The sequence below is a fragment of the Pteropus vampyrus genome, unplaced genomic scaffold, assembly GCF_000151845.1.
Source record: "Pteropus vampyrus isolate Shadow unplaced genomic scaffold, Pvam_2.0 Scaffold33, whole genome shotgun sequence".
Classification (NCBI taxonomy): domain Eukaryota; kingdom Metazoa; phylum Chordata; class Mammalia; order Chiroptera; family Pteropodidae; genus Pteropus; species Pteropus vampyrus.
Genome location: NW_011888814.1, coordinates 3,417,573 through 3,434,155, shown reverse-complemented (window position 1 = coordinate 3,434,155; position 16,583 = coordinate 3,417,573). Strand labels below are relative to the sequence as shown.

Here is a 16,583-nt window from a genome sequence, read left to right as displayed (position 1 = left end):
TGAAGCTGTGAAAATGCTTTGAAAAGTCCATATGGCTAAACAAACGTGATATACATGAGCTCACAACTTTTTCCAGGAGATACACACATTTATTTAGCGTGTAAGACCCGGACTATTTTCTTCCTTCGTCTTTGCCTGTCCTCTGCTATGGACAGTTACAAATTTGGTCAATAATGTCCTGGGAGAACGTGATGCCCCCAGCTAAGTACGCAGGTAAGAGATCTAAAAGGCAGAAAAGATTTTAGGGGAGGAGCGGGGGCCTGGCATGACCTAGCCGCTGGCCGCGCTGCCGATTGGCGGAGGAGAAGGTTGTCCCTCAGGGCGGCCGCTGATTGGCTGCGGGAGGAGGAGGCCTGCAGTCCTCAGAAGTTGAGCAAACATCTCTCCGCTCCATCCCAATTCTGTTGGGACTTCGGGGCCTACCCTGTCCGGACCCGGGAGCTGGGAGGCGGCGAGACCGGTCTGCGTCCCCGAGAGGACGAGGTGAGGAGGGATGCCGGGAGGGCTGAACGGAAGGGCTGCGGGCTCAGCCTGTGAGATGCGCGTGCAGATTGCAGGCGGCGCTCGGACTCGGCCCGGAGCCGAGGCCGCGCTCTACCTCCCGCGCCCTGCGCCGGACCCCGCCGGTGTAGGTACAAACTAGAGAGAGAGGGTGACAAGCGTTTATGCCACCCTCCTAGGCCTCTCCTCCTAGCAAGCGGAGCGGTGCGGCTCCGCAATTTCTGAATAGGAAGAGGAAGAGATGGCAATATGGATTTTTCTTTTTTTGGGCGGGGGTGGGGAGTCCGGTTGCTGAGGAGTAAAGGATTGGTGATGAAGCTGCAGAACGAACACTTACTTATTCTTAGACTGTGTACTTATTTAGATTGGCTGGCTGCGGGGGTGGTTGATGGAGATTTGCGGGGGGTGCACCTCCCCACCTCCCACTCCACAGCCGCTTTCTTTCCGCGCGGTTTGGTTTCCGGTTGACCTTTCCAGCTCTGGCGGCTTAGCCAAACTCTTATCACAAACTTCTCGCCCTGTTCATCTCGGGTTGGCCATTCTCTTTGAGATGGAGAACCGCCCCCGGCCCCCACCCGCGCTTCCCCAAGCTCCCATCCTCCCAGCAAGCTGCTGTTCCTTGTGCACACTCTACCAGAGATAGGAGGTGGGAGAAAGTTGGGCACCTTGGATCTCAGAGTCGCCTGAACTCCTGAGACCCTGCAGGGCCCTTGCTGCCTAGTGTGAAAGCTTGCCCCAGGAGTGGGCGCGGGTGGAAGCAGTTTGTTGCCTACTCTGCTTGACTGAACAGGGCTAAATTGTCCTGACGACTTCTAGAAGAGATGTGCTTTCAGAAACTGATTTTAGGCGGGTGGAAATGGGGTGGGGCGTGGAGAGAGGGAGGGAGTTCAGTAGTCTGAACAAAGATAAACATTTTTTGATACTGTAGGTCATCCTTTAAGGGACTGTGGAGAAGATGTAGCTATACACAGGAGTGAACCATTGCTGACCCAAGCAGTGACTTTCACATACTTTTAAAAAAAATCACTGATAGCATTTTGTGTAGATATGTTTATGTCTATGTATGTGTGTGTGTATTTTGTTACTTGTACTCCCCTCCCTCTTTTTTCTCCATAAAGACTAGTGAACTCAGGGCTCTATGACTTTCTGGCAACGTAAACAGTCTGCAAAGTGACCTGTCTGCAAAGTGAGTTAGGACAAAGGCTGAAATCAACTTTCCTTAGATACTTTACCACTCTTTAGAAATTTGTATTTGTTATCACTTTAACTTGTTATCGATGACAGCATTATCAGAACTTTAATCTGAATTGTTTGGAATTGAAAATCTCCTCCCTGGCTAACTAATCCTTTATTTAAGCTTTAACAGACCTTGGCTCGGGATTTTGGAAGTGATCTTTGGTGTATAGGCAGTGTCTGTTCAACAAAAAAGTTTTCATTTTTCCAAATGTTCTTTATAATTTTGTCATAGAAATAGCAGTACAAACTGGCAAGTTTCCAAATTCCTGAAATTCATGGACGCACAGCAACACTGCATTTTGGCTGGGAAATAACTGACAATTTTATTGCCATATTCATCAAATCTCAGGTGACATCACTGTAAGATACAACTTTATTTCAGAGATGCTAAAATGTCAAAAATGTGTCTTAAATTTGATGAAATTTAGTATTAAAATGGTAAGTTATTTATCTTAAACACCCATGCCTAAGGGTGAAGTTGAAGAGAGAGCTTACTGGCCCCTTTTTTCTTCCTTGAAAAACTTAAGGTGAGTGTGACAAAGAGGAAGGGAAGGTAATGTCTTCTATTAGTGCTGTGGCTGTGCTCATCTTTGAGGAGTGCGCAGGCTCGGAGCCTCTTCGTTGCTTAGCATTTATTGAGGGTTTGCGTCAGGCAAGGCAGCGCTTAGCACTTTATGCATATCAGTTCAAATAAACTTCACAACAGCCCTGACTCCCTTTTGCTGATGAAATACAGACAGTTTGTTATACACCAAAGACACAGAGTAAGTGACGTTGAGGAGCCCAGGCCATCTGTGGAGGAGAGGAGCCATTGTTCCTTTGAGTTATTCTCCTGTTGCAAGCTCTGGGCTCCTGGTTACTGTAGTCCATACAGGTAACCTAGGTGAATGCCATCTCTTATAGTGTTTTTGGTGTTTTGTTTCCCTGTTTAGGATCCTTTAGCTGGATCTTCATGAGTCAGAGTGCCTGTTTATATTCTAAAATTCTAATGATTTTGTATGCCATAGTGCCCAGACACTAATATGCTTAATAGAATATTAGAGCTGAAAAGGACTTGAGTATTATATTCCAGTCTGGATGAGGAAACTGAGGTCAAGAGAAGGAACTCTATAGCTAGTTATTCATCTCAGTTTCCAAGTCTAGATTTTCCTACCATATTATATTGCATTTCATAACACTCATTGGTCTATGCGATCTTGGCAAAGAACAGATCTTTGTGGGGCATTGTAGCGGCAGAGAAAGGAGATCGAGTCCCTGTTCTCATTGGTGTGTCTATTTTGTTTTCTCTGCTGCATAGGTCTTTATGATATTCATTTAAAGTTGCTCATTCATTCATTTATTCTTTCTCAAAACATTTGAGTTTTCCTATGTTCGTCATTCACAAACATGAATAAGATAATTCATTCCCTCAGAGTTCTTACAGTTTAGCAAAGAGATAGACAAATAAGCACATAAGCATTTTGGATTAGCCTCCAGTTCAGAACTAATTTTGCACTCCATCTCAGAGAAACAAAATTTGTGGGCTAGAGACCAGTAGAGTCACGGGTCTTATATCTTTGGATGACTCTGAGTAGCTGATGGGCTTGAGAATATATGAACATTCTTAGACCAAATCAGATAATACTAACAGAGTCCCTCTTCTCCAAGTCCACTTGTTTGTTTTTTTTACTTCTGGCTGACTGTAAGAGGTCAGCCAGACCTCTTTAATGTGGAAGCATTAAATGGAATATTACTCAGCCATAAAAAAATAAAATCTTACCATTTGTGACAGCATGGATAGGCCTAGAGGGTATTATGCTGAGTGAAATTAGACAGAGAAAGACAAATGCCATATGATCTCACTTATATGTGAATCTAAAGAACAAAATAAATGAGCCAACAAAACAAACAAATTTATTGATACAGAGAACAAACTGATGGTTGCCAGATGGGAGGGGGTTGGAGGGATGGGTACAAAAGGAAAGGGTTAAGAAGTACAAATTGATAGTTACGAAACAGTCATGAGGATGTACAGCATAGGGAATATAGTCAATAATATTATAATAAATATGTTTAGTGCCTGGTGGGTACTAGACTAACTGAGGGATCACTTTGTAAATTATATAAATGTCTAACCACTATGCTGTACACCTGTAACTAACATAAAATAATGTTGAATGTCAACTTTAATTGAAAAAACAAGAATCCCAAAAAAAGGAAATAAAAAGAATTTAATCACTTCACACCACTGCCTGCAAGTACGGAAGGCTCCTTCCAACAGGGGAGAAGGTGCCATTAGAGTATGAGCTCACCCTTCTCCATTCTCTTATCAAAGAATAAAGTTCTGCTCTGCTTTACCAGGCTGGACTGTGGTGGGGGTAGGATGTACCTAGGCAACAGGAAGTGCAAGGTTGAGGATGGTGTTAGTGCGTGCCCAAGCTTAGTTCTAGCCTTGGGGTCGGGAAGTATTTGGATTAGTTCTAGACCATCACCAGGTGTTCTACTAATTCGGAACTCTTTTGGACCTCTCCAGGATTATTATGGGCTGGATACCAAATATGTAGTGTGGGCCAAGACTCATAGCCATGGAGCTGTCTGCCCTTATTTACAGTACCAGAGCTTCCTGGGAAACCATGGTTTTTAAAATATATTTGCATTTTTTCTAATGACCCAGAAGAGTAGGTATAAATCGTTTCCATTTCTCATCCATTACCTTATTTTGTTCAACTCAAGGCTACTGCATTCTCAGTCTCTCAGTATTTAATCCAGACATATGCCTGGTTAGTACAAATAACGGCATTGAGAAATCTCCGCATGTGACTTGATAGTTTTAGTTTTAGTTACTGAGTTATATTCTAGTGGCATTATTTTAAAGTTCTAAAATGTAAGGACAAAGAGCACATCTCTGACTATGTGGGCTAGAAATGGAAAATTTGTCATTAATTTCTTCAATAATGAATTTGTAATCCTTTATACACATTCCTATGGAAACAACAGAAATTAGGAGGGGTCGAGCCTAGTCTTTTTTGTACTTAGGTTCTTGTATTTGCTTATACATTGTTCTGGTTTAGGTAGGAGATTTGTAAGTTTAACAAGTTTTCTGGTTAGGTTGATGCTATGGAAAGGAATAAAGAGACCTGAAGGATTTTTAAATATTTGATGGGAGACTACAAAGCACCATGTAGACTTCAGCTCTGTAAATCCGCCTTACTCATGAAAACCAACACAAATCAAATCCATTGTTTTATGGCATAAGTACTACCTGAACAATAGCAAATAAATGTAACCTGATCCAACTACATTTGAAAGTTATGCCAACTAGAACAGCTGACTATTTTTTTATTATGATTAATTCATAGAGGCTTGGAAAATGATTTTCTATGAATCATGGAAAATCCCTTATTTCTATGGGGCTCATTATCTTCATTTGTATTATCAGATTTTAAATTATCTTCTCTCGGGCTCATTCTGATGCTAATATTCAGTTATAATCAGCAATTGATAAATTACCATCACATTTTTATTGGGGCCATTTAAGTAGAAAAAACTGTCCCAGTCTGCTCCTGTTGGATCCCATGAAAAGGAGCGGAGACTGGGTTGCTACTTCTTTACAAGTACCTAACATCGTGCTATGCACACCTTAAGCAATGCTCCTCCCCCATATTTTTAAAAATTAAATCAAAACACCTCTCCTAATCAATGGGCAAATGATAACTCCATCAAGAAAATTTCTGCTTCTGCTTAAATGCAACAGCTCTACCCAGTCTAGTTCATTTTCTTCACCTGTAAAATGGGGAAAATAATAGCATCATCTTAATAAGATTTTTGCAAAGAGAAAATGAAATAATGTCTGTAAAGTGCTCAGCATAGGACTTGGCATATTATGTCAAATCAACAGTAACTATTGTTACATTTGCTTAAAAACTAAGCTTCACGAATTATGATTTAAGAATTCTCTTCAAAAAGTGAAAGCAAAAGCAGCGTCCCAAATTAACTCCAGGGTTACTCCCTGCTGCTTTCTTTTCCTAGTCTCCATAAACAGTCTGCCTTTGCAAATATGTATGTGCATTACATGTGTGCATGTGTCTGTGTCTCTCCTCCCACACCGTGGCCCCCAACCCAGACAGAGGAGGTGGGAGGAGGAGGAATGATCCCTGAGGGAGGGGAAGCTGTGATGAGAAATCAGGTTGGGCCCAGGGGAGAGACTGTATTATCTGAATGGATTTCCTCATCTCAGCACCAAGAATTCCTACAAAGAATAGAGGATATGGGGTCCTTTGGTTACCTATGGTATGTGAAATATGGCCCCTGCTGGGAGGATGGGACCATTTCTGGGCTTTCTGTGTGTTTGAAAGAATCACTTGTCTTTGGAACCAGTTTTATTCCAGAACATAGGGATTCTGTAAGTTCTATGGGATGCGGCAGTTCTTCCTTTGGCTTGGGGGAGAATAAATGCTATGGGCTTGGAGTTGGGTTGGACCTAATATAGTCTCTTAAAAACAAAACTATGTAAATAAACCAAAAATTAGATAGAATGCATACCAGTCTTTTACTGAAATGTTGATCATCGATATTTTGGCCCGAGTAAAAGCCTGAGCTTTTAGCCATCAGTGCCTTCACTGGCTGTGTGCAGCGCTTTCTCTTCCTGCCCCTCTCCTTCCTAAAGTCTTCTTAGCAGAACTCCTTGCTGTTTGCTTTGTTCTTTTAGTCTGTTGTGTTGCGAGTTGTCCTATCAATTTTCTATCTCGAGTGGCAAGTAGTTGTTTGTCCCCAGGAAATGTACTTGTGTGCGCCACCGTTTGGACAAACGTTCCTCATCTGTGTGGTGGGTCTGATTTAGAGGTTGCCATCTGACCTAACAGAAGTGTGTGCTAGCACTGATTGGTAAGAAATTTCTGGAAGGTGTGAAATCATTTAGTCTCTATATTTTGAGGCCAACTTTAAACATAAAAAACTAAGATTTAGCATCCAAATGATCCAGCAAATCATCATCTGAAATGACGTTTGACTACCAAACGTATGTAGCCCTCATATGGCTGTTTGATATTTATGCTGAAAAAAATGTATGTAAAATTTATTCTGTGCTGACACATAGTAAGCCTTTTGTAGACATTTCTTGATTGAATAAAAGAGGAGAATTATGCAATCTGGATAGCAGTTAGAAAGCTGGCGGAGACAGGTCCGGGTTTAATATAATAGGACGAAGTGGATGGAGAGGAAATCCTGAAAACGGGAGTGGCAATTTTGTTGACCAAATTGGAGCAACAAAAAGATCAGTGAGGGTGACGCCGGGGTGAGGGCCGTGCTTCTTAAACGTCTAACACCTGTAGTGAAGGAACATGTTAGTTTGTTTTGTTTTCTTTAATTTCCAATCTACCAGGACCAATAATTTTATAAAATTCAATAACAGCGAGTTACTAGAAAAATGATCATGTGATATAAAGGTCTGTAAGTGCTACCTTCATATTTATGTACATATCTCATCACTGACCAGTAAAGAGCAGTTCACTGGCCTACAACAGGCTGCAAAACACACTCTGAGGAGATGAGGTAATCGTCAGGGATAAAACCTGAAAGAGGCTGTACCTAGATTATCAAGAATCTTGTACATGAGTAAAGGATTCCAAACTTTATGCTCTTGGAATTGGCATAAATTATCTCCCTGTATTTTCATTGCAGGTTAACTTGCTTAAAACTTTTGTGTTGAATAGTTGTTTGATAAAACATATATTTAAAAAAGCTATTTTGGCTTAGTGGATATGGGTCTCATAAGTTGCTTGGTATGTTTATTTTTTGGGGGGAGGGATAAATAACCTTATTTGTGGAAATTTGGGTTTGTTTAGGTAAAGAAACACTTTGTGTCATCCAGGTCTTCTCACCTACCATCTTTTCACCATCTGGTATGTATTATTATCTGAGTTGGCTGGATTTTACAGCAGATTTCTTAGGCGACCAGAACTGATCTGTTTTTAGCCCTCCTGCCTTCTCTTGTCCCGCGCTGTTATGATTTCTTTCCAGTCACCAGGTTTCAAGATGCTGCGAGTACGTAGGACCGAGCTGTGCAGGCTGGGGCTCGGCCTCTCCAGGGGGCTTCACCAACAGCCTGTGATGGCCCTGAGGCGGGAGGACGTGAACGCCTGGGAGAGGAGGGCCCCTCTGGCCCCCAGGCACATCAAGGGGATCACCAACCTGGGATACAAGGTCTTAATACAGCCTTCCAATCGGCGGGCCATTCATGATAAGGTGAATATTTCCAATTTTTTAAATATGTGGGAATGAAATGGCCCTGGATATGGAAATGAAGGAGCATCTGAGTGAAAATAAAATGTTTACTGGAGTCCTTGAAATAAGCACACGGCGATATTCTTTTACTTTGGTTAGAATCCTTAACTGAGTCCAGAATTCAACCAATAAGTATTATTTTCACACAGTCCTTGCTTTCTCCAGCAGAGCGATAGAGGGATTGCTTTTAGAAGAGAGGATATCCTTCGGTTGTTCTCTCCTTTGTGTTGCGACCCTCTTTCTGGGATGGAGGAGACAAGGCCACTACTTGTCTTTTGACTTGTAAGACTTGCCTCCAGAAAATGCTTCACTGAACAGAGTTTATTCATGCGAGTTTGCCTTGACAGCCACTGTGTGCAGCCTTTTACATTTATCGTTAGTTTACTATTCATAATAATCTTATAGGTTTGGCTCATTTTCATTTTATAGATATGATATGCTTTTTCTTCCCTGAGCCATTTGAAAATATGTTGGAGACATCATGACACTTTATTACTAAATGCTTCAGTATGCATTTCAGTGTCATTTTCCTATATAACTGTCATATCATTTTCACACGTAAGAAATTAATAATTCCATAATATCATCTCACATAGCCCATTTCAAATTCCTCACTGTCTGAAATGTCTTTTATGATCTTTTATTTTAACTGAAGCTTAATTAAGGTTTTTTCCATTTATCGTTATATCTCTTTAGTTCTTTAAATCTAAAACAGCATCCCATTTCAATTTTTGTTTGTTTCAATGACATTGGCTTTTTTTGAAGCGTCCAGGCCAGTTGACTTGTAGAAGTTCCACTTCTGGGTATAATTAGCCTGATTTTTACCTCATGATTAGATTCAGTTTATATACTTTTGACATAAATATTCCATAAGTGACGTATGTTCTTTCCCTTGTATCACTTTAAAGACACACACAAAAAATCGGTTGCTACGTAGTTAGGAATGCGTGATCACTTGACTGAGGTGGTTAACACCAGATGTCTGCATTGCAAAATACCTTTCTCTCTTTGTAATTTCTGAGTCATCTGTAAGATGATACTTTGAGACCTGTGAATCTCCTGTTGCTCAACAACCTTTTAACTAATGATGTTAGCATCCATTACTAATCTTTACCAGAATCAATTTTTATATGGAAGTTTGTAAAGTGATTATTTTCTGATTTTATCACTCTTCTAAGTTTATTTCCTGACATTCTTCTGTAGAAAAGAGATTTCCCTTAGTTTTCCCCTTGTCTCTTGCTCTTTTGAGTATCATATGGGTGCGTGAGCTTTTTTCATCTAATGTATGCTATTCCATTAACCATTTTTCCTTTTAATATTCTAATTATTCCAAATCTGAGATAGCAAGAGTCCCTTTAATGGGGCTACTATCTCTTTGGGCATGAATCCTTTTATCTTTGAGCTTTCTTGTTACCTGCAACAACAAATTTTCACTTTGTGCTTTTTCTGCCCCACACCTGGAATTAGCCATTTCATCAGGGAACCCTGATTTCTTTTACTTTATAGAAACCTAGATCTGGTATCCAGTGTTAGGTGTGTTGATTGTTACTGAAATATTGTTGCTCTTAGCCCTTTTAGTGGACAGAGCTAAGGAATATGGACACAAACACACATACATATATATTGATTAATGAATTAATACTGATATTTCCAATTAAAATTTAGCACTGCAGGTTTTTCTTACCTTTAAAATTTTATATTTGCATCTGTTTTCTCCAGCAGTGAAAATTTGAATTCCTTATAACATTAATGCACATTTTTGTTATACTCTGTAATATACATAAAATAATTTTGGAATCACAATGCTAATATTACAATTAACAATAAACCTGTTAATGCTAAGAGAGTAGACCTTAAAAGTTCTCATTACAAGAAAAATTTTGTAACTATGGGTGTGTGTGGTGAAGGATGATAACTAGATTTATTGTGGTGATCATTTTGCAATATATACAAATATCAAATCATTTTCTTATACGTCTGAAACTAATATAATGTTGTATGTCAGTCATACTTCAATAAAAAATCCTATTAAATGGAGTTTAATATTTCTTTGAAGATTTTTTTTTCCCTTTAGTATTATTCTCAGAAGGTATACTTTATATAAGGTATACTATATATACATTATACAGAAGGAATACTATATATAATATGTATGCTACATACTTTTTTCCCTTGCTTTGTTTAGTCAACAATATGTCCTGGAAATCATTCCATGTCAGAAAGAATATTCAAAGTGCTGGGTTTAAAAGTTATTTGAGTTATTTTTTTCTATGCGGTTACATGGTCAATATTATATCCAGTTGGATTTATTTATTCTTGTTTCTGTTTTAATGTTTGCTCTTAAATCTTTTTGATTTAATTTTATTTTTCAAATAAGTTAAACATTTATGAGTTTGAAAGATTAAAACTATATAAAAAATGTGTAATGAAGAGAGGTCCTGCTCTCATCTTAAACCCCTACACCTACCCCATAGGTTACTACTTTCATTAGTTTCTGATCTATCATTCCTCTGTTTCTTTTTGCAGTAATAAGCATGTGTGTATGTGTGTGTGTTTTATTTCCTCCTTCGTCTTATGCAGAAGATTCTATATATACTATGTACACTACCTACTCTTTTACCCTGCTTTGTTTAGTCAACAACATGTCCTGGAAATCACTCCATGTCAGTTCATAAAGAGCTGCTTTATTCTATTTAATGATCATGTAGTAATTACTCCACTGTAATTACCTCATGATTTTTTTGTGATTTATTTAAACAGTCTACTATAAATGGACAAATAGACTGTTTTCAAAGAAACCAGGTATGAACCATGTTTATTCTTTTACCATCTCTTCTATCCATCTTTACTTTCCTTTGGAGCAGATTCCTAACTAGATTTATCTTCATTTTATTCAACTACCATCTTCGATACTCTTAATTATGCTTGGTTCATGCTACCCCTTTATTTAAAAATATGAAATGACTGTCTGTTGCCTTTGTGTACTAGCTATATGATCTCAGCTAAGTGCGTAAGCCTCGGGTTTTCCATTGATAAAATGGGGATAATAACACTACCTACCTCATGGGAGTTTTAAAAGATAATTCATGTGAAGAGCTTAGCAAAACATATAGTAATTTATTAATAAATCATTATTTAATGATCATTTTTATTTTTTACCCAATAAAGCTCATATCCACCATAATAATATTCAGTCTACTATTCCAAATTGATTTACCTATAATGCCCTAAACGTCTTCATTTTCCTGCCTCCATATTTGTATATGTTTCTTTAATGCCTTTTATCGATATTATCACCTTGTATTTCCTATCTCTACCTCTCCAATCCTACCCAGCCTTTCAGATTAATTTAAATGTTCACATTTCCTTTATCATTTCATCTGGGAATTACCTCAATATCCATTAAACTTATATACCACTTCGATTCTGCTGATCATAATGTTCTTCCGAATTCAGCCTCATTTACTGTGCTCCTGACTCCTTTTAACTGTATTTTGTGAGCTCCTTTACTGGAAGGATCTTATCTGGCTTTTTTTTTTTTAATCCTACCATCTCATCTCTAGCACAGTCCACTGTATGGAGTAGGTCAGTAATGAATACTAATTAAGCAAAGAAAAAGTAAATATTGCAGATATATGTTTTTTTTTAAAAATGCACCTGAGTAATAAATTACTAGTTAGCCTTTAATGTTTCCATGCATTGTTGGTACAAAATGAACATTTTACAAATATATTTAAATCACATGTGCTAGTGATCACAACTTTTATGATCAAACTATTAACTGTTCTTAAATAGGAGTAAGTGCCAAATATAATTTTTTTTTGCTATAAAAGTCAAACATCTTTAGCCAATGAGTAAAAATAGTAGTTGTTCTACTATTGGTCTAATTCATACAGATTTTATTCCTTCAAAAGTTTGTGCCTTTAATTGCTATACTTTTTTAGTTAAGAAATATATAAATATGACAAATTAAGGGAATAACTTATAACATAAATTATATTCCCAGGAATATGTCAAAGCTGGTGGCATTCTTCAGGAGGATATTTCTGAAGCCTGTCTAATTTTGGGAGTTAAAAGACCCCCAGAGGATAAATTAATGTCTAAGAAGACTTATGCATTCTTCTCCCACACAATAAAGGCCCAGGAGGCCAATATGGGCTTATTGGATGAGATTCTAAGACAGGTAATTAGTGACCAGTATTCATAAATGCTAACATAGAAACATACTATATTTTTACTTTTAATTGTAAGTGTAGTTTTTATTTTCTTTCAGCATTAAGGAAATACATCACATTATTCACCTCAATAGGGAAAGTGATCTACAAGTTAGGGTTTGAATAAGTCTGAGGCTCTTGAGGCTCCTCTGCTGTGCAGCTTTGTAATTAGAGGAATCAAACATGTTTTATTCACTTTGTATTCTGAAATGGAAAGAATGAGAGAAGCGTTCCTCTCAAATGGTTACCATTTATAAGGCCAATTAGTCAGATATTATCAAGTAGAATTTTAGAGCTGAGAAGAACCTTTGGGATCATATAGTGTATCACCTTAACTCTTTACATGGAGTCCAGAGAGGTACAGTGACTTGACTGAAGTTGCATGGTCTGTAGTGTCAGAACTAGAGTGGAGACTATTTCTACATTTATTAACATTCATAAAAGAAAAGGATTTTTGAGATATAAATACTATGGAAAAACTATCGGTTATTTAAAATACAGAATATTCATTCAACAAATATTTACTGACTGCTTACAAGGTGTCTGACACTGTTCACTGCAGTAATAGACTGTTTGTGTCTTCACAGAGCTTACATTCCAGTGTGAGGAGACAGGTGATAAATAAAACACCTCATGTGCCATTTGGCGATATGTATAATGGAATAAATATGATACAGAAGGAGTAAAGGATGCTGGGCTCTGGGGGAGGTGAAAATGCTAGCTTAAATAGGATGAGCAGGGTGATCCTCATTGCGAAGTTGGCACTGAGCAAAAATTTGAAGGAGATGAAGCATCAACCTTATCTATCTGGGAAGTCTTCTAAGCAGAGAAAATAGTAGGCCCACGAGTCTTTTCGAATAGAGGGTGAGAGTAAATCATGTTCTAAAATGCTTATTCTGCCTGCTTGTGGATAAAAGCTGGAAGTGTAAGGAGGAGGACAAAACTGATAAGATTGTAAGTCTAAACTAGTGTAGGCGCTAGGCTACACATGATGGTGGCTTGCACGAGGGTGGTGGAAGTGGAGTTTGTGGTACATGGACAAACCTTGGAAGCATTTTAAAGGTCATCTTACAGGAATCACTGATGAAATGAATGTGGAATATGAGAGAAAGAGAAGCCAGAGATGACTCCAAGATTTTGGTCTGAGCAACGAAAGGAGTTGTCATAGATTGAGACGATGTCACCACTGCAGGAGGAGCAGGCTTGGACGGGAAGGTCGAGAGTTGAGTTTAGGGCCTGTTGAGTTTAATTTGTCCATTAGACACTTAAGGGGAAATATTGAGTGGGCCATTGGATATGAATTTGTAGCTCAGGAGGCCAGTTCCTCCTGATATACATTTTTTCAGAGACTTGATGGTATTTAAAGTCTTGAGAGTAGGTGAGTGTAGGGAGTGAGTGTAGATAGAAAAGTCTAAAGTCCAAGTCCTGGAGTAAAGATATTAGAGCATTAGAAACTGGAATCTGAGAATAGACAGAGGATAGGAAAGTTCACAAGCAGTAAAAGCAATGGAGGAAAAAGTATTTTATATAAACATATAGAATACATTCCTCCTAATTTCGAATATGCTAGCACTGAGCTGTAGTTAATTTGCAGTATTTCTGAAGAACAAATACAAAAAATAATTAATGGAAATAATATTATTAGAAGAATGTTTCACCTTAAGCAGATAAACTACTTAAAAAGTACTTTAGAAATCTTTTTTTTTTTTGTTATACGAACATTTGTTCATTACAAGAAAATTAATAAAAACAGATCCAGCAGGGCTGTTTTTGACAACAGTTTGTAACCAATTACTTAGAGTTGGATGAATATTAAACATTCTTAAACAAGCACATGGTAAAATCACATGATCTTCAAGGAACTAAAATGACCGTTTAAAACATTCCATAATTATGTGTCATAGCTTTTCATCATAAGACATTCTTGAGAGAGGGAAGATTCCCAAAGAAAGAGGAAGACTGGTTTTAGTGAAGGTGAGGAAGTGAAAAACAGGCAGCAAGGGCTACTTTTTAAATGAAGCATACTTGTGAAAGGATAGAGAAAGAAAAAAGGAAAAGAGAGAGAGGAAGAGAGACAGAGAGATTAAGAGAGACAGAGAAAGAGAGAGAGAGAGAATGAGATAGATTTGTGTGTATGGGCTTGAGAGGGAGTGTTATTTTTAAGGTAGAAGAGACCTGGGTGAATTTAGAATGGCCGAGAGGTGGGGGCAGTGTAAAGAGTAATGCAGGGGAGAGAAAAAACTGAGAAAGAGTGGTCTCGGAGACCCGAGAAAAAGCTGGATCTAAGGGCCTCATAAGGCTCAGTCTCAGGAGGGACTTGCTTTCTTCAAGACTTAGAAGGAAGGATGTGAAGATGGGTGGGGCTGTAGATGTATTTGTAGATGGTGCCAGGTTAAAATTTAAAGGAAATCATGCCTTTATTATTTGATCGACGACCCTGAAGAAACATTTAGCACCCTGCTTGTACTGTTCTTTCATCTCTAATCACAAACCTATCTTTGGCTTGTGACTTGGCGTTTTCAAAATATTTCATGGTGTACCTGATGCTAACTTATATTGGCAAGTCAAAATATATTTTATAGGAGGGAAAAAATGTGAAATACTGACTTGCTCATACACGTGCTTTACTCATGCTTTGCTCCAGGCATGTTGAGTTTTTGCTATTTATTCTTCTTCAGGAAATCCGACTTATTGATTATGAAAAAATGGTGGATCATAGAGGAATTCGGGTAGTGGCGTTTGGACAGTGGGCTGGTGTGGCAGGTAGGTGTTCCAGGGTTTTTATATCACCCACTTTCTAAATTTCCCTGTGGAGTAATTGTGTGTTTTCTTTTTACTGTGGCAAGGAGATAGGAGCGTTCACTTCCACCAACAAAAATAAACATTAGGGTGTGACTAAGGGTGATGCATATTGGGGAACTGGAATAAGAAGATAAATCATTAAAATATATTTATAACAAAAATTAAAAAGACAAAGAGCAAGGAGAAGAATAACAACTACGGATGGACTCTGACTTTTTAGGTACTTCTGTTCAGAAGACTGGAAGGGGAGGTTAGTTTGATGATGAGAAACTGGGAAATAGAAGAAAGTAAAAAAAAGGAAAAACACAGGGGCAGGAAGCAACAGTGGAACAATCTAGAAAGGATAAGAGCTGGAGTTTGGGGAAAAACTCCACTTGATTTTTTTCCCAGTTAGTACTTTTTAAACCTTCTGTAGTTGAGAGACACCACCATATGTTATAACTCTTTATCAGATTAAATGATCTGAAGGTCTTTAACTGTCAGAACAAGTAGACAGAAGTTTGTAGGGACACTAAAACACTGTCATCTACGTTGACATAATTGACAGTTATTGAGCTCTGCACCCAACTGTGGAATACATGTTCCTTTCAAGTCATATGGAACATTCATCTAGATGGTCCATGGGCTGGGTCACAAAACAATTCTTAATACATTTAAAAGGTTTGAAACCATAGAGTGTGTGCTATGACTATAATAAAATTGACTTTGAAATTATAATAGAAAGATATCTAGAAAATTTCCAAATATTTGGAAGATAATGTAATTTGAATAGCTCATGAGCCAAGAAGAAATCAAAGGAAAAATTAGAAAATATTTTGAACTGAATGAAAAGTTAAAATACAGAACAAAATGTGTGGAATACAGATAAAGCGGTGCTTAGAAGGAAATTTATAGTATCAATGCTTTTATTAGAAAAAAAGAAAGTTCTAAATTAATGATCTAAACCTCCATCTTAAGAAGATAGAAAATGAAGATAATATTAAGCAGAAGCAAATAGAAGGAAGGAGATAATAAAATAAGAGGGATGATATCTCGTGGTTTTGATTTGCATTTCCCTAATAGCTAGTGATGTTGAGCATCTTTTTATGTATTTATTGGCCATTTGTATGTCTTCTAGGGAGAAGTGTCTGTTCAGGTCCTCTGCCCATTTTTTCATTGGATTTTGTTGTTGTTGTTGTTGTTGTTATTGAGTAGTATGAGTTCTTTGTATATTTTGGACATTAGGCCCTTATTGGAGGCGTTGCTTACCTGTTAGAGTGGCTATAATCAATAGGACAAGTAATAACAAATGTTAGAGAGGATATGGAGAAATAGGAACAGTCATACACTGCTGGTGGGCCTGCAAATTGGTACAGCCACTATGGAAAACAGTATGAAAGTTCCTCAGAAAACTGAGAATTGATCTACCATATGATCCAGAAATCTCATTCGCCCCAAAGACTTGAAAACCCATATCCAAAAAGATATTTGCATGCCAATGTTCATAGCACAGTGGCCAGGACGTGGAAGCAACCCAAGTGTCCTACGATAGATGATTGGCTAAAGAAGCTGTGGTACATATATACAATG

General features: G+C 38.1%; 1 protein-coding gene across 6 annotated transcripts in view; it reads left to right on the top strand.

Annotated features, from left to right (window-relative positions):
• Positions 1-326: 326 nt before the first annotated feature.
• AASS (aminoadipate-semialdehyde synthase) overlaps positions 327-16,583 on the top strand; it is a 53,075-nt gene continuing 36,818 nt past the window's right edge. For 3 of the 6 annotated variants that reach the window (XM_023528880.1, XM_023528881.1, XM_023528882.1), the window contains exons 1-5: positions 327-483; positions 7,735-7,959; positions 12,005-12,181; positions 12,800-12,826; positions 14,891-14,975. In XM_023528880.1, coding sequence (XP_023384648.1) covers positions 7,750-7,959; positions 12,005-12,181; positions 12,800-12,826; positions 14,891-14,975 — 499 coding nt within the window. In that variant the 5' untranslated portion in view covers positions 327-483; positions 7,735-7,749. Of the gene's footprint in view, positions 484-7,559; positions 7,617-7,734; positions 7,960-12,004; positions 12,182-12,799; positions 12,827-14,890; positions 14,976-16,583 lie in introns of all 6 variants that reach the window. The other 3 variants (XM_023528877.1, XM_023528879.1, XM_011357162.2) reach the window with 3 other exon arrangements.